Genomic DNA, 18,046 nt, shown 5'->3' with positions numbered 1-18,046 from the left:
ACAGTCTTCTTAGTGGGGTTTCGAGCCCTGGGGTGGGAGGGAAATGGCGGGAGAGGCCTCGCCTTACCCCGAGAGTGCCTGCATCTATCTATTCTGGTGCCTGTTTCTCTACTCAGAGTACATTCTGGAATTTTCAAAATCCCCTCGGCCTAAACCTCACCCCCGGGTTGTGGCTGAGGAGGTCTGGGGAGACGCTGAGAATGTCTGAAGCTGCTCCCAGGTGACGCTGAGGTTCACATCGGACGGAGCGTTGCTGTTGCATCTGGGTCAACCTCTGCATGAACTGCAAGTCAGAGTTTAAAACCAAGTCAGCCTCGGCCACATGCCACCTTCCTCCTCCTAACCTCTTCAGTCACCCCTTTCCTTCAGAAAAAAAGAATTTCCAAACCAAACAGTATTTCATAGACCAAAATAGAGATTTTTATTTCCAAACATAAAGCAGATGCATTTTAAAAAATATATAAAACAACAACAAAAACGTCAAACCGTCTTTTAGAACACTGCTACTTCCAACGTGCACAAAAAGAAGGGGATGGAAACGTCAACATGAGTATAAAATACAGCACTGAGAAGAAACGAGGGGTCCCTGTGTTCCTCCCTACAAAGCCAGGAAGGCAGGGAAGGCTCTCAGTCAGCTTTGGACTTGATATGAACCGAGATAACACACACATGTTCCCAAACAAGTCATTTGGCTCCAAGACCTCCTTCCCAGAAAGCTTAATTTATTGCAAATGCATGTTTTACAATCACAAATAATATGACAAGAGTGAATATGGTCCCTCTGCACACTGTTTACATAATAGAACACTTAAACTATGAAATTAGTTTGCTTTTGACATCAGAAACCATTTATGTTGTATCTACACATGTGTACGTACACACACACACACACACACACACACCCCACGCCTTTGCTGGTCCACACAGCACAAGCCGCACCGTTCCAGCCACATGAACAACTGGTCAGTGTCAGGTTACTATGGCCAAGTCTTCAGGTGCAAAAGATGGGTGAGTTTGCTCACGCAGACTCGGCTTAGGGTAGAGTGAGGGCGGGATCCGGCTGATGCCTGCAGGCTGGGTGTCAGAGCAGGCATGGGGCGCTCTGGTTCCTGAGCCCTCCCTGGCTCGGGAGGGAAGACAAATGAAACGAACAAACCCATCAGGGTTGGATGTGTTGGATGGAGGAGGCTGATCTCTTGGACTTGAAATGGAGGGGGAAAGTATTCATTCTTCCAAAGCTGGTATTGGAAACTTGTGTTTTTACTAACGTGCACACACACACACACACACACACGAGACTTAAGAGAGATCTTCGCCCTCCTGCATAGGAGGTTATTTGCTATCCTGAGAAAAAGAGAGGATATTGTTTCCAAACCAGCCCGAGGAAATTTCCAGATGACAGAGATGTAAGGGGTCAGCCGGCCTCCCCCCAGTCCCTACGTGGAGAACGTCAGGGAGGACAACCAGTTGCTCCCGTAAGAGGCATAAAACGCTGGACCTCAGGGGAAATGTCCTGGGCGGTGTGGTCTCCCTGGGTTCCAGAGACCGTGGGCCGTGGTCTCCGTTGTCCTAAAGCCCAGGGATGGGAGCAAGAGCTGCCCAGCTGTGCTTGGGCATGGAGATGTGTGTAGCATACACACACACACACACGTGCACACACACATGCCACAGTCAAACACATGCACACACACAGACACCCCACTCACGCGCACACACAACTTCCCCTGTCCGCTTCCTCTTCTCTGACAAAACTTCTGGAAGACGCACGGCCACTGCCTCTTTGTCTCTCCCAGGGGAGGCCCTGGAGCTGCTCTGCAGGCAGTGACCTCACAGAGCAGGCTCTGTCCTCTGCCTGCCCCTGCCAGCGGCGGCCTGTCTCTGTTTTCCCAGGGGGAGGGCAGACAGATGGTAAGCACCTGCCCTTCCCCCCGCCCCCACACTCTGTCCTGGTGTTGCCAGCTCTTGATGGTGGTTGGGGTCACCCGCGGGAGTGGGCATGGGAAGAATGTCCTGCAGCCCCTGCTCGGGAATGTCTCCCTCCAACTAGCCAACCAGCTGCCAATGCAGCAGCCGCCTGGGGCCTACAAAGGAAAGAAAAGCGACTGGGGCCAAAGGAGAGTTCCACAGCGTGGTGGAAGGTGTGTCGGGCTTGGAGCCAGCCAGCCCTGGGTTCAAGTCCCAAACGTACCACTCACCAACTCGCTGTGTGCTTTTAGGCAGGCTGCTAACCCTCCCTGTGCTCTGGTGCCAGCATCTGAACACAAGATGGTGACTCCATAGCATAGGCTTTTAGAAAATGTCAGGGCCATGTTGCAGGCCCTCGGTTTATGTTTCCTTCCCTCCCTTTGTCATCAGAACAGGAATAGGGACTGCAGGCTTTTGTCCCTCATCCCCACAGAGGTGCCTGGAATGGATGAGCCTCAGGTCCCTGGTTGCTGAGCTCAGAAGTAAGCATTCCGGAGAGGAAGCCCAGGACCGTTTGGGGAAATTGAGGTCTCCCCATGCGATTGCTGTCTCCGGTAGGGGACTATCATGTTACCATGACAACTAAAAGGCAGGTGCTGGCAGATGCTGGGTCCTGCCAACTGTGCTTTAAGGCTTGGGGTGCCTCCTATAAGGTTTGCTTTTAGGCCAAGAGCTTGTTTTTATTGTCCCTTGCGACACAAATTCCTCCTTGTTCTTACTTTGACAGACAGAAGGCATTTCTTTTGTTTGGACCTAAGGGAGAAATGATGGCTGGTTTTAAGGCCTTTGATTCTGGCCCTCTGCAGGAGGGGCCCATGGGGGCTAGCAGTAGGGTGATGGGAGCCACCCAGGGGGTGTCCCTCCCTTTCTCTTCCGAGACCTCGATTGTCAGCTAAAAACGAGGGGGGCTGGTCTGAACAGGCTCAGAAGATTCTGTATTTCCAGGATTTGTATCGAGGAGCTCCTCGAGTTCAAGAAGAAATTATAGCAAGTGTGCATTTCCTGGGCTGCATCCAAACACAGGTGTTAAAAAGCCTAGCCCTGGGCCCACACCGCCAGCACGAAGAGCTGAGGGGGGCGGGTTGCCTCCAGGCACAAACTTGGGCAAGCTGGGACACTTAGTGTATGTGTCTGTTCCCAAGTCTTGCAAGAAGAACATCTGCAGTACCTTTGGGTGGACTCCAGGGACTCAGGGGCCCCGTCAGCAATGGGCAGGTGGCAGGCAGTGGTGGAGGGTCATTCTCAACAGTCCAAGGGTGAACGTCTCCAAGTTCTGCTCTCGGGGTGTGAGACCGGGACAGAGAGGGTTAGGATGAACCCTGGTTTTCATCTCTGACTGTGGCAGGGACATCCAAGTGCCATCTCAACCCACCCTAGCCTTCCTTTTTACTAAATGAGCCCTATTTTGTTGGGGGGGGCATGTCCCCAGACTCCTCGCAGATGTGGGAGAACCATATGACATGGTCCTGGCCAACAAGGTGACAACGGAAGTCACAGGGGACCTTCCAGGAAAGCTCTTTGTAAGGAGGGCAGGCTAGGCTAGCTCACCCCCTTCTTCCTGCCTGGAACGCAGATGAAAACCTAGAGGTAGGGTGAGCCTCTGGGCCATGAGGTGACCGTGACAAAAGGGAAAGTCAGTTGCAAGACCTTGGCCCTGACATCCTTGGGTGAGGAGGTGACGCCAGCAACCGCCCCTCTCTAGACTTCTCAGGATGAAAGCAAGGTCAAGTCCCTAGTTATTTAAGCCAAAGTTGGTGGGGGAAGAGGGGATCCTGTTACCTGTGGCTGAATCTAGACATTTCCCTCCAGACGGGTGCCCACCTTCCCAGGGTAGCTAGTCTTTCCAGGGGCGCTGAGGCTCTGGGGCTGATTTCCGCTTTTGCTAATGGGCTGGGGGGAGGTGGCCGGGAACTGACAGCAGAGCTCCAGGCAACCCCGTCCGGCACTGAGCGGTGTGGCCCTGTCACCTGGGACTGACTCCCTGAGCCCACTGGCTGAATAGGGGCTGCTGAGGCTCCAGATCCTAACCTGTCAGATGGGCACAAGGTGGGAACAAGGCGGTCTCTAAAAGTCCTCCACTCCAACAGCCCCAGGCCCGGGTGTGTTCCTCCCGCAGGGAAGTGAGCATTTTCTCCTCCATCTGCCACCCCTGAAAGTCCTGCCTGGTCGCGCCTCCTCGCATTTCCTGCTTTCTGAGTTCAGCTTGTCTCACTCTGGTAAGGGATGAAGGAAAAGTGAGATTTGATTGGGAACACCCTGATTTTAACATCAATTACAAAAGAAAAAAGAAAAAGGAGGCCAGAATTGAGTTTTGTGTGGGGCTGGTATCAGGTTCAAGGATGTCAGACAGGTTCTCCTCACCTGACACATGTGACTAATTGGCAGCAGCTGCCAGGAGTGGTTTTGAGGCCCGTGAGCGAGGTCTGCTGGGGGCAGGGGGCAGGGGAAACGCTCCACGATCAATTCTGGATGCCTGCCGTGGTGCAGCAAGGGGGTGGCTGTCCACACCTCCTGCACTGCTGGCCTGCACTGGGGACAATCAGACTGGGGTGAGGGGAGCGGGGAAGCCCCCGATGGATTAGCTCAGGTCCCCTGGGAGAAGGATTAGGGCAGGACCCCTGTGGTCCCGGGACACAAGGGCCTCCCTGGCGATCACGGTGCTGCCCCCCCTGTAAGAGACACTGCAATGACAGACGCAAGGGAAGCTGTGGCATCCCAGGACTCGGGGAGCAGGCAGGCAGCCCGGCCCGACAACCGCAGGCGCAGCCTCCCTCGGGGTCCCTCAGCGCCCCTGCTCCGGGGAGTGACCGAGAGCGCGAGGTGGGAAGGGGCAAGAGATTATCCTAATTCCCGGCACGCTGATCACTGAAGTGTGATTGCTGCCAACCCAGAAAAATCCCCTGTGGGGAAAAGTGGGTTTCTTAATTTGGTACTTCCAACCACAGATTTTTACCATGACTATAGACTAGTAATGGTGTTATTAATAGAAACAATAAACTATGTAGTGTTGAAAATCTCGCATGTGACAGCCTCGGCCTTGGGCCTCCCACCAACCCTCCCGGACCCTCTCCTGCTGTCTTGCTCCAGGAGCCGGCCCAGCCCAACACCTTCCCGTCTGTTTCCCCCTCCTGCTGCGCCCAGGTCCTGTCCTTGCCCTGCCCAGCCGCCAGCTCCCCTGACCCTCCACTCCTCTGCCCGCGTGGGGCACAGTCACCACGGTAACCTCCGAGCGACACCCCACACCTATCCTGAGTGTTCCCAGCATCTTCCCTGTGCGGCCCTTCCAGCTCCTGTGACGGGGTCTGCTCCCTCTGGGAGGGCAGGCGGGCAAAGTCAAGGGCATCTTCCACGGCACAAACCCTCTCCCTGGTCTGTGAGCTCCTCGAAGGCGGGGACTGGCTTTGTTCACCACGATCTTCCGGCACAAAGTCTGGCACAGAGGAAGGACTCGAAGGATGCTTGTTGCATTGGACTAAAATGAAAAGCAGCACAGGGCACTTCTGCCCACTGCCCCGGGGAGAGAAAGCCACAGATCCTGGGGGTGCACAAATGGCCGGGGCCCAGGCAAGGCCAGGGGGCTTCTGGATTTTTCTTTAAAGACCACGGCCGGCAGGCTTTGACCTCTCTTGGCCCATTTGCACAGATTCCCACGATGTCCCTCTCCTGCTTCTCTTATCTCCCTCTGGGAATCCCACACCGAGCAACCTCCGGCTGCTCCCCCCGCCCCTCAGCAGACTCCCAAACTTCAGGGTTTCTAGTTTTTTCGGAAAGAACACTCTATGTGGGGCAACTTTTAATTTTGTCCAATGAGGGCTTGGAGGACAGAACATAAACCTTAAAAGAAGGCACAGCCGCCCCCACCAGCCCTCATTCCCCACCTACGTAGGAAGGACGCGCTCTCTGGAGAAGAGCCATCATCAATCAGTGGAATAAATCCTACGCAGAGCACAAACTCAAGGCATTTCCCATTTTTTTCACCTTGTCTTTGGTCAGTGACGGCTTTGCCACTGGGCCTTGTCCTCGGAGGAGAGTTGGGGACTAGGGAGGCCCAGCCTGGTGTTCTCATTCTCTCTTTCTCCACCCCCCACCTCTTGCTCAAATTGTGGTAAAATGCACCCAAGATTTAGCATCTGACCCCTTTCAAGCACGCCGTTCGGTGTGTTAAGCCTGGCGTCGTCTCTGGACTCCAGCTCCTCTGTCCACTCCCTGCCTGGCCCGTCCCGCCAGACCAGCGCCACATGCGGGTCCCCAGCGCTTCTGCGAAGCCTCTCGGCCTCCGGGTCAGGCTGCGGCCCCAGCGCAAAGGGAGGAGGTAAGATCACCTTCTCTCTCCCTGACGGGCACCCCGCGCTCTCCCCCTGCGAGGCTGACACCCCTGCTCCCGGTTCTCGAGCAGCAACCCACCGGGGACCCTGGCTGGCACAGACTGTCCACCTGCAGGCCTTTATCTGCCCTCCGCCTGTCATTCTCCTTGTCCCCCAGACTGCGGAGGGTCCCCGGCATCCTTGCCCTGGAGCTGCCCAGGGACAAGCACCTTTGGCCCCCTGGTCCCTGTTGGGAGCCCCGGCAGCTCCTCAAGGCAAACAGGGCCTGAGAGATGGAAATGGGTCACGACGTCCAGGACCCATTTCCTCTGCACCCAAGAGGGGCGTGACATGTCAGGACATGTCTCCTGACATGTCTCGTGACATGCTCTCCTCTTGGTTTCTAATGCAGTTCAACAAACCACAGCTGAAGTTCCTACCTTGCGCTGGGTGCTGGGGCTGCAGTCACATCACTCACGCCCAGGGAACCTCACCGTGGGACAGAAGACGGGGGCTCATCTCCCAGGTGGGCAGAAAGTCCTCTCCCCTGAGCAGTGTGAGGATGATGGTGACGATCCTCAGCGCTGAGGGCCACCCTCGGGGAAACCCGTGGCAGCGTCGGCTCTGGCCACGTCCCAGCCGAGTGGGGGGCAGAGGGTTCTGCCCGCTTGTCCGCTGAATCGATTCCCGGAGGCTGCAGTGACTGCCACCTGGAGGACCCGCCTAAAGTCCCCCCTCCCCACGTGGCTTTGGGCTCAGACAAACTTGGGTCCAACTTTCACTTGGGCAAGTGTCTCTACATCCTTTAGCCTCAGCTTTGTCATCTCAAACACGGGGGTAAAGCAATAGCGAACCCGGGGGAGCACTGTGTGAATTCGGTAAAACATGGCTGCAAGGAGCCCACCTGGGGCCGGGCACCCGCGAGCACCAGATGGAGCACGTTCATGTCCCCGTCATCGTTTTTCCCTCAGCACCCCCACTGGGCACCTCTGGGGGTCTCCTGGCTTCATCTGCTGGCCATACCTGCCGTCCCACCCACTCCCAGCTTTTGTTTGTAAACACCCTCTAGATCCCGTGTGTGTCTTGCATACTCAGAGAACAGACTAAGAGGAAAAGGGCAGGGGACGGGGGACAGGTAGGAGAGGTGGCCGATGCAGCAATCCTACCCACTGGTGTTCCTCTCTGCTCCCCCTCCTCTCCCCTTCTCCCCACCTCCTCCTTCTCCTCTCTGTCTCTGTCTCTGTCATTCACCCCCCACTCTCTGTCTCTCTGTCACTTTCTCCTGTCTTTCTCTGTCATTCTCTCTCTCTCTCTCTCACACACACACACACACACACACACACACACACACTGGGTTGGGCCACGACAGTCACAATTCTTACCACCCCTCTCACCCTGGGGACAGAGGAACAAGACACACACGCTCGCAGGGTCCACGGCAGCCGTTCTCGAGCGGCACGGGAAAGCTCTCCGTGGCTGCTGTCACAGAGGCCAGGAAGCGGAGTCACTAGGACAGCGGCCTGCACCCGCTTTAAGCAAAGGGGGCTGCATTTGAAAGCACCAGTAAATGGCTGTGATATCTTCTTATAACTGTCTTTATATGAAAGTAATGAAAATATCTATTCTCTTTTCTTAAAAAAAGTTATGCAAACAAGCAGACTTTATGGCATCATTATCAAAATTTAAAATATATAATATATATATATAGGTATAGACATTCCCACCCGCCACCCGCACGCGCAGTCTCTCCCTCCCCAGCGTGGTGCACACGGCACGGCCGCACGCGCACTGTCAGCTTTGCTTTTGGAAGCTGCTGACCCGGGAGCACTGTGCCACCGTGAGCAGGGCGTGGCCTGAGGGCCGCGGTGACCAGTTGGCTCTGGCCTTGCTGCCTCTCGCCGCTGTGTGGCCGTGGGAAAGTTACCTCCCTCTCTGGGCCTCAGCTTTCTCGCCTGCGAAGTGGGAGAGTAGACGTGGAAGGTTTCAAAGTCCCTGCCGCAGCTCCGACTTCCAGGGCTGGATGGACCCATCAATTCAGTGGGCGCCGGGGCTTGGCTGCCCGAGCCCGGGATCTTGGCCCACTCAGCCCCTGATGTCCAGTAAAGTGCCACCTGCAGAGAACGGGCCTTGCGGCGCGGTTTCCAAACACCTGGGGAAAAGGGCTGAGTCAGCGCCCAGCACTGCCCTCCCCAGCACGGGCTTCCCGCCCCGTGAGCTCCAGCCGCTCCTACGTGCCGGGGCCTGGTCCCCGTGGGGACCGCTCACCTGGGCCTGGTGCAAGGGAGGGAGGGGCCAGTGTGTGCGAGAGAACAACGTGCTGGGGGTCAGGACCCACTCAGGGCCTCAGTTTCCCCCTACTTATGGGATCTTTTGGGGTCTATAACACTTTATGACTCCAAAGTCCCTTGTCAGGCCTGAGGAAATGCCCTTTTGACACCATATTTGCAGTTTGACAGATAAAGAGGGGCACTCCATTTGTAAAGAGGAGCACTAAATATTTTTTAAAAAAGAAAATGTAGTGTAGACTTAAGGAAAACATGATCCAGTTGGAAAGCACTCAGGGGCCACCCCACACATGGCTGGGGAGGGAGGGACGCGTGTCCGGCCCCTGAGCCCAACGTGGAACTGCCCCGGGCCTTTCCACGTGGTGCCCAGCCTGCCCGGACCCGGCAGGGCAGAGCCTGGTTTGCGCTGGCCTGGGCCCTGGTCCCATGTGGGGTGTGTGTGGGACGTTCTTGCTCCAGAGGACCTGCCTGTCTCCAAAGTGCCTCTGGGCAGGGCAGGGACAGCCCTCAGACAGGCTGAGCGCCAAGGCCTTGGCCCCTCGGTCCTTGGCCCCTGGCATGGCAAGCGCTTCCCTTCCACCCTCCAGCCGGCGTCTAGACGACGAACACTGGGTCCCAGGGCAAGAGAAACACCTGTCTCCCTGGCACTGTCAGGTGGGCTCTGCACGCAGAGTGCATTTCACCATTCTGCATGGAAACCTGAAAAATTAAGTCTAGCTCCTTCCCTTTCTCCCCGAACAAAACACGGAGGGCATGATCTAACCACTGGCCGTGGACGGTCATCACTGGTCCGCACGATCAGAGGCTACAGAGCGGTGGGGACTGGGGGCTACACTCAACGCCTTCATTCGGCTGTGCTTTCTTAGTTCCAGGTCTGCTCTTTGTAATTCTTCTTTCCTTCCCTTGATACCACTCTGTCACTTGTCACTTTTCACTGCCATCTCTGTGCCTGCCTCTCTCTGGTCACTGTCATTTCTACCTCCAATCCACGGCGTCTCATCTTTGCAGTTTTAACAACTGGACGAGCACACGTGTTCTCGTTGTGCGCAAAGCAAAAGTCACTGGGCTCTGAGTGAGGTCTGTACCGTTCTTCCTTCTACACTGGCAGCTCAGGGGCCTTTTCGCTCACACCTGAGTTTGGGGGTTGGTTTCTGGATAAGAAGCTGTCATAAAAAGAGTGACACGTTATTGTTCTTGCTTTCGGGGGCTGACCGCAGACCAAGCCAACACCGCCACCAAATCCCACTGGAGACGCACACTGCTAGGAATCCTCCCAACTGCAAATAGACCTTGCCCATGAAAGGTACATACTGAGCATCTGCACACAGAGCATATAAAAATCCTGCACGCGATTCCCTAGCCACGCACGGTGCATGTCTGGCGAGCGGACGGGGACAACGCTGCACGAGAAGGAAGTCTGTCCTGGGAACGCCGGCGCAGCACTGGGGCTGGCGCGGCTCTGCGCTCTGGGGCCTGCCTCTGCCTCTGTCTGCAGTTTCACCGGCTGGGCGTCCTCAGGGGGGTCCGGGGCGGAGGAAGGTTGAAGAAGAAAGTCACCTGGGCGCCCCAGCGGCGGGCTAGGTGGGCGGGGGGCCGTGGTGGCGCAGCGTGAGCGTGAAGGAGCGGGCGAGGTTGTTGGCCAGGCCGCAGCGGCGGCGCTCCTCCCCGACGGGCAGCAGCAGCAGCAGCAGCAGGAACAGCAGCAGCAGCGCCTGCAGCGGCAGCGCCCTGCGGCATGCCTTCCGCAGGAGGGAGCCGGGGCCTCGCCGCCGAGCCTGCGGGACAACAGAGCACGCGTGAGCCGGCGCAGGGGCCCCGAGGCAGGCGGGGGCACGCAGGGTGCCGGGAGGGGCAGTGGCGGTGCCGGACTGACCGTGTGACGTCTCAGTTTCCTCATCTGTGAAATGGGGCTAGTGTGGATCTTGCCAGAAACAAAGATCTCTGCAGTTTTTCTGAACCACTAAAGCAAGGTGTGCAAGGAAGGGGAAAAAATGTAAAGTTACAGGCTCTGCCGGTGGTGGCGTGAATCCCCGCCTGGCGGGTCAGAGCGCTGGCTCTGAATCTGGAGGTGGACACTCAGCTTCTCTAAGCCTCAAATTTCTCATCTGTAAATATGGGCAGTAACGGCTCCTACCTGGCAGAGCCGTGAAGATCAATGAGACCGAGCCTGGCACATAGTAGGTCCTCAAAAGCTGCTGTCAGTATTAGTATAGGTATGCGTCCTCAATAGCACCACCTTCCTAACCATCGTCATCACCACCATCGCCACATGGTTGTCATCATCATCACCCCCGTGTCAATTCATTATCACTTCCTTGTCCTCCTCCTCTTCTTCCTCCTCATCCACTTCCCCTCCCTTCCTCCTCTTCCTTCTCCTTCTCCTTTCGCCTCCTCCTCCTCCTCAATCATCGTTATCACTGTCGGTATCACCGGAGGTCAGTCTCACAAGGCCAAATGCCTAATGGACTTCTCTGCTACAATGTCCATGAAAGTGGCCAAAAAGCATTCCCTAAATTCCGGAGGAGCTGGCCGGATGGTGGCTTCATGGATATCTGCCTGCCAGGGAGCGCGAGGTCAAGAGCTGGTCGTGTAGGAGAGCCTGGCAGGACAGGCGCCAGCTTGTAGGAACCTGGCAGACAGGGTTCTAATCCAGACTGCCACACACTAGACAGGTGACCTTGGGCAAGTCAATGATCTCCTTGAACCTCTATTTCGTGCTCTGCCAAATGCGGATAAAACACCTGTCCCTATTTGCTGGGTTGTGGCGAGGACTCACAGCAAAGGTATGTTTACACCTCAGTTGAAAGGTACACCAGCTCCTACTATTACACTGTTAGCAACTATTTGTAACAAGAGTACTGGCACTATTGGTAACTATTAGTACTATCAGTTAATATTATTAGTAGTAATAGCACTAAAACTATTATTATAGAACATATCTGCTGGCTCCCTGAAGAACCAAAGGTTCATCTTCCGGGGCACTAAAAGCCACAGTCCAGTGATGATGGCCGGGGTGATGGTAGGGATGGCAATGATGGCAATGACACTTGATGGTGGTGGTGGTAATAGTGATGATGATCATGGTGATGGCAGGAGGTGATGAGAAGGGAGGTGATGAAGATGCTGGTGGTGACGGTGAGGGTGATGATGATAGTGATGGTGATGAAGGTTAGTAATGGTGATGATGGTGATAAAGATAGTGGTGGTGATGGAGATGGAGGTGGTGGTGGTGATGGTGATGATTATGATGCTGGTGATGAAAGTGGGTAGTAATGATGACGGTGATGAAGATGGTGGTGGTAATGGTGGTGGTGACGGTGATGGAGTTGGCAGTGGTGGTGATGGAGATGGAGACAGAGATGGTGATGGTGGGGGTGATAGTGATGGTGATGAAGATGGAGATGGGGTGGTAGTTGTGATGGTGGTGGTGATCGAGATGGAGGTGGTGGTAGTGGTGGTGGTGGTGGAGGTGGAGGTGGAGATAGAGATAGAGACAGAGATGGTGGTGGTGGTGGTGATGGAGATAGAGATTGAGATGGTGGTGGTGATGATGATGATGGAGATGGAGATTGAGATGGTGGTGGTGGTGGTGGTGCTGATGGTGATGGAGATGGAGATGGTGGTGGTGGTGATGGAGATAGAGATAGAGACTGAGATGGTGGTGGTGGTAGTGGTGATGCAGACGGAGATGGAGATGGTGGTGATGGTGACGGTGATGGAGGTGGAGGTAGTGATGGTGATGGTGGTGGTGGTGGTGGTGGTGGTGGTGATGGTGGTGGCAGTGGTGGTAGCAGTGATGGTGGCAGTGATGGTGGCGGTGGTGGTGATGGTGGTGGTGGCGATGGTGGTGGTGGTGATGGTGATGGTCGTGGTGGTGGTGATGGTGGTGGTGGTGGTGGCGATGATGGTGGTGGTGATGGTGGCGATGGTGGTGGTGGTGGTGATGATGGTGGTGGTGGTGGTGGTGACGGTGATGGTGGTGATGATGGTGATGGTGGTGGCGGTGATGGTGGTGGCGATGGTGGTGGTGGTGGAGATGGTGATGATGGTGGTGATGGTGGTGGTGATGGTGGTGGTGATGGTGGTGATGGTGGTGGTGGTGGTGGTGGTGGTGGCGGTGGTGGTGGCGGTGACCATGGTGGTGAAGAAACATTGCTAAGTGCAGGTGTTCCTGGGAGGTGCTGACCTGGGCACTCTGTCTCTCTCCCTCTCATATCTGAGTCATCTTATTTACTCTCCTGCCGCAGTTATTTCCTCCAGATTACACTTGACCTTCTGCTTCCAGCCTGACACGTTTCGCTCACCAAAGGCCTTAAGACACGGATTCTATAAACAGACTGCCCACGGCCCACACCATGGGTCAGCACTCTTGGCTGCATTTATTTCAGCAGTGACCTCAGGAGCAGCCAGTGACAAAGTGTTTAAGCAGCCGAGTGAGCGTGAGTTCACAGGGGAAGTAGCTCCCACCGCTCTGGGCTGGGTACAGCCAAACCCGTGACCCAACTGATTCATCCAGGCGGGGGAAGAAGGGGGCAAGAGGACATGCTGCACGCCCACCCGGCCTGGGTTTACACAACTAAAAACTTGTGATTGATGGCCTCCCATGGAGGGTCTGTTTACAAGGGTCCTTTTCCTGTTTGCCCCTCCACTCCCAGAGCTAACACTTAGCTTATTCAAGTGAGGGGCTGCGCCTTGGCCGTGAGCCCCAGGGGAAAACCATCCCCGATGGGCCAAAGTGTGTTTGCATTTGCAAGTGCTGACAAGGGGTGGTCTTCTTCAAAGGACTCCTGCCGCCTGCCCTGCCTGTGCCTTCAGAGCTCGCGTCTTCACTTGGAGGGCCCTGAATTCTAAAGTGCACTTTAAAATAAAAGGCACATTTTCATATGATTCTCAAATGCTTAGAAAACATGAAAACACACACACACACACACACACACACACACAGAGACATGAACTACCTTCTAAGAGGCCAACAAAGAAATTGACAACCTCGGCTCTTCCCAGTTCCAAGAGTTTCTCTGTGCCTCAGTTTCCCCACAGAAAGTACCACCTGTCTCCTACTGAGACAGAACTCTCCAAAGACAGAAGGAGCTCCCTCAGGAAGTGATAAGCTCCCCATCCTTGAGGGTAAGCAAGCAGAGGGCCGATAGCACACAGCGGTGAGGAGGGAGCAGATGTTGTGTAAGGGACTAAATGCTCAGTGGAGGCTCTGACCAAGCGTCCTCCAGGGTCTCCTGTGAACCTGAGACTCCAGAGTTCTGAGGAACTCAGGCAAGGTGAGTTTATCACAGTAACCGGGACTTAATCCTCTACCATCGATGAAATGGGATGAGGGAAAGTTAAAGGTTTGGAGTCCTGGGTTCTAACCCTGGCTCTGCCACTTCCTGGCTGTGTGGCCTAGGACAGGTCGCTTAGACTCTCTGAGCCTCAGTTCCTTTATCTGTTGGGGGAGAGGGAGAATGACTCCCGCCCACCAAAGTTGCAAGGACAAATGAGGCAACGCGTGCTGTGCTAACGCCGGTGGCAGGTGCTCAGTCACCGCCTGTCCTTCCTTTTCTCGCAGATGGGTGCTGGGGCAGGTGGGAGCCCCCACGAGCAGCCCATATTCCCCTCCACCAGGGATGCGGGATCAGGCACCATCAGCATCTTCAGTCCCATCAGAGAGGAAAGCACCGCCCTTCTTAATGCCATCTCCCTGCTGCTTAATGGCCCTCACATCCTCTTGCCACAGGGCCTTTGCACATGCTGTGCCTTCTGTCCGAAATGCTCATTTCCCTCCTTTCTCCAACCCACCTGGCTAGATCCTGCTGATCGTTCTCACCTCACCTTGAGTCGCTTGCTCAGGGAGAGCTTCCCTGGCCTCTAGACAAAAAACAAGCCCCCACTATACATTCGCATGGCACCCGACACCTTTCCTTTGGGTCACTGAGTAAGGTCTGTGCTGCCCTTAACTCCTCAGAGGCAGGGTCCAACGTCAGATTTGTTTGTTGCCGTGTCCCCTGTAGTGCTCAGCAGATGCCTGCCGATGAAACAGCCGTGCTCCGGCTGTTGGGTCCTCCCGCACCGCCCGAGGGGTGGTCACAGGGACGCCTGCTGCCCTCTGTGAGCTGCTGTCACTGTCCTGTCAAGCTACGTGGCCTTTGCCCTACCCAATCTGGCCGTGAGGGGAGCACGCGGGAGAAGGGACCACAGGGCCCAGAGGCGTTTGCGCCACTAAACATGCGGGAGGCAGTTGTGAGTGTTATAGACCAGGCACGTGGGTGACCAGCACAGTGCCTGGCACAAGTGGGGTTTTTAAAAATTCATAGTTGTGAGATAGTCATTAGCTAACACGAAGAACCCACCAGTGCTTCCTGAGATTTGGGATTACAGTATTTCATCTAGTCTAAGGCCCTGGTTGTAAAGCAGACCATTGTGTTACAAACCACTAAGAAAGGAAAACCAGCAACTAAGACGGAGCACCTGAGTGGGGCGCCCACACAAACGTGGGGCACCTTCCACGTGAGGGGAAACGAGGAGCAAACTCACAGAAAGGGGAAGAAGGAAACGCAAGGTCTTACCTGGGCACTGGGTAAAGGGCGGGAAATAAAAACTCTTCCTAAGAATTTGAACCCCGGGCTGGAGCTCCCCATGGCAGCGTTTACACAATCAGTGTGGTCTGCAGGAAGCCAACCCAAACACCACCCACAAGCAGAGATTTTAATTTAGAGAAGTCTCAGGTGGGTGGTGGAGGGAAGTAAACCCAAATCCTCACTGGAAGACTTAGATTGTAATAAGACACCCAAATTCCAGAGGTGTGCAAATGTGAAAAATTATGAGTCTTCAAACCCATGCAATAGGATCGAGGAACGAAAATGCTACTCCTAGGTCAGCCAACATCTGCGCTCACATCTCAAGAGTCCACAATACGCAACGGATGGGAGGTGTCCGCTCTCCGTTCCTGCAAACGGGCATTGCCTTAGTTTACCCAGGAAACAGAAGCACTTGCCAATCTGCTCCCCACCTAAGAGCTCGTCCCAGGCAGGGCCATGCCACTGCCGTGGCCAACGCAACTCGAAAGGCAATTACATTTCCTGCGTCCGAGTGCTGCAGGAGACACACCCGTGGCACAGAGCCGGCAAGTGCGTGGGCGGCTGCAAATTTAATAAATCTTAATTATTCTGTTTATGCAAACAAGCAAGCTGAAGCCATTGACACAGCGGGAGCTCTCAGTGACTTGGGGCACAGAGAGAGGGAAAAAAGTGTGGAGAACCAACTGCTCATAAATAATTAGCTTCGGGGCAGGGTGTTTTTCCTTCCCTTTGCACTAAAAATAATACACAGAATGTTTTTAAGTTGGCAACATTACAACCTCAAAAGACAGCACCTATTTTCTACCTGTCAGGCCTGCGTGCGGACGTGCACACGTGCGCGTGTACGTGTAGCCGTATGCTCACACGTGCACATCCCGGGCAGCAAAACCCAGCACAGGGACCGAACCCAAGGGAGGGTGTCCCCCGGCAGGGGCGCCATTGCTGCCTTGGCTCCCAGAAAGAGAAGCAGGAGACTGCAGAGGTCTCCCAGGTCCCCGTTTACCTGGCGCTTGGGAACCTACTATGTGCCAGCTGTCACAGCAGAGACTTTTCTCAGCGGAAGACGGTGGGTAAGTGACCTGCCACAGGTCGCACACACTGATGGTGGACCCTGCACTGAAATCCACGGTGTCGAGCAGTGGTTCTCAAAGTGTGGTCCCCAGGCCACGGTATCACCTGGGATCTTGTTAGAAACGCAGATTCCTGGGCCACCCTAGCCCTAATCAGTCAGAAACTCAGGGCGGGGGGAGCAATATATGTTTTAACAAGCTGGCCTAGGGGCAAAGATGGCCTCTGTGTGTTGGCCCCTACGGTGCTCACTTCACAGCGGGCTCAGGCCCGTCAGCTCAAAAGCCAGCTGAAAGTCAAATTTTTTACATATCCAATTGTTGTAAACACACTGGCGTTGCCTTAGTTTACCCAGGAAACAGAAGCACTTGCCAATCTGCTCCCCACTAAGAGCTTGTCTCGGGCAGGGCCATGCCACTGCCATGGCCAACGCAACTCGAAAGGCAATTATAGATATTTTAGCCATTTAGGGTGGCGGTCCCCAACCTTTTTGGCACCAGGGACTGGTTTTTAAGGGAGGCAATGTTTCCACGGACGGTGTCGAGGCGGCAGGAGGAGCTTATGCAGTGATGTGAGTGACGGCTGTAAATACAGACGGAGGAGCTTCACTCACCTCCTGCTGTGCGGCCCGGTTCCTAACAGGCCACTGACGGTGCCCGTCCACAGCCCGGGGAGTTGGGGACCACAGATTTAGAGCCTTTCTGCTTTGTATACCCTACCAAACTGCACCCAACAGCTGCTAGCTACAGATAAGACAAGCCTCGGGGCCATGAGACCGGCCCTCGGGGCTCTCTGACCCAGAGACTCGCCCTGTGCCTGCCCAACGTCAGTGGGACACTCCAGCTCTGTCCCAATTCCCCTCTCTTCACCCAACCTGGATGCAGGGTCTACACGACACACTGTTACTCTTTTGTTCACTGATGTGACCCAGTGCCTAAAACAGAGCTTGGCCAAAGTCAGCACTCAGCAATATTGGAAGAAGGAAGGAAGGAAGGAAGGGAGGAAGGAGGGAGGGAAGGACAGCAAATGGGCACGAAGGCTGAGAACACACAGTAACACATTAATTACAGGCTGCAGGAAGCCTGCCTGCACTAGGAGGGCTGGTGTCAGCCAGCACAACTATCACTACTCAGAAACATTTAGTGAGCACTTACTATATGCTAGGCGCCATGGCCAGGCACCAGGGGACCCAGACTTAACTCCAAAATGGACTGTGGCCTGGGGGCTGCATAGACGGGGGCTCTCAACCAGCCAGTGGCTGAGAGTGCAGGAGCTAGAGGCCATCTGGACGCCTGGTACTGGGTCCCCCATCTCCCACCAGGAGCCACCAGGCCGGGCTGTGTGGACCACTTGCCTTTCCTGGTGACCTTCCCTATTCCCAGAGGAGGCTGCTTGTTATGTATTCTAAACTGGGGTCGGGGTGGGGGCAACTAGGACTTAAGCCGTCAGAAGCACTTCTACTTTTATGTACAATGATCGACGTGCACTTTAAAATTAGTTCATAGAGTAAATAAAGCCGGCATTCATAGTCCTGTTTTATGGATGGGGAAACTGAGCCCTAGGAGGCAAAACGACCTGCCCAAGGCCACAGAGCTGGCTGGCATTGGGCCCAGAGCACAGCCTTGGTCTTGCGACTGCCTCACCCAGTCCACGGGTCACCCACGCCCCTGCAGAAGCCGGACGTGACACAGCTGGAGACCAGGAAGAAGACCTGGCGTACAAAGCCCCTGGGGAACACAGGTCCCCCGCACTGAGACCTCAAGGAACTCGAGCTCCCTGGGGCAGCGCAAGCTGGAAGCTCATGTCACGGGGGCCGGTGCCTGGCAGGGGAACGACGGTGTCCCCTTGGAAG

At 55.2% G+C, this 18,046-nt stretch overlaps 1 protein-coding gene across 2 annotated transcripts in view; it reads right to left on the bottom strand.

Moving 5' to 3' along the window:
* Positions 1-702: 702 nt before the first annotated feature.
* Positions 703-18,046, bottom strand: part of SYNE3 (spectrin repeat containing nuclear envelope family member 3) — an 89,784-nt gene continuing 72,440 nt past the window's right edge. Inside the window, exons 18-19 of one of the 2 annotated variants that reach the window (XM_076003745.1) lie at positions 10,112-10,329; positions 8,287-8,418 (exon numbers count right to left, since the gene is read on the bottom strand). In XM_076003745.1, coding sequence (XP_075859860.1) covers positions 10,132-10,329 — 198 coding nt within the window. In that variant the 3' untranslated portion in view covers positions 8,287-8,418; positions 10,112-10,131. Of the gene's footprint in view, positions 8,419-10,111; positions 10,330-18,046 lie in introns of both variants that reach the window. The other variant, XM_076003747.1, reaches the window with a different exon arrangement.

Source organism: Microcebus murinus, chromosome 6, assembly GCF_040939455.1.
Source record: "Microcebus murinus isolate Inina chromosome 6, M.murinus_Inina_mat1.0, whole genome shotgun sequence".
In the NCBI taxonomy this organism is placed as follows: Eukaryota; Metazoa; Chordata; class Mammalia; order Primates; family Cheirogaleidae; genus Microcebus; species Microcebus murinus.
This window is presented reverse-complemented; position numbering and strand designations above follow the sequence as displayed.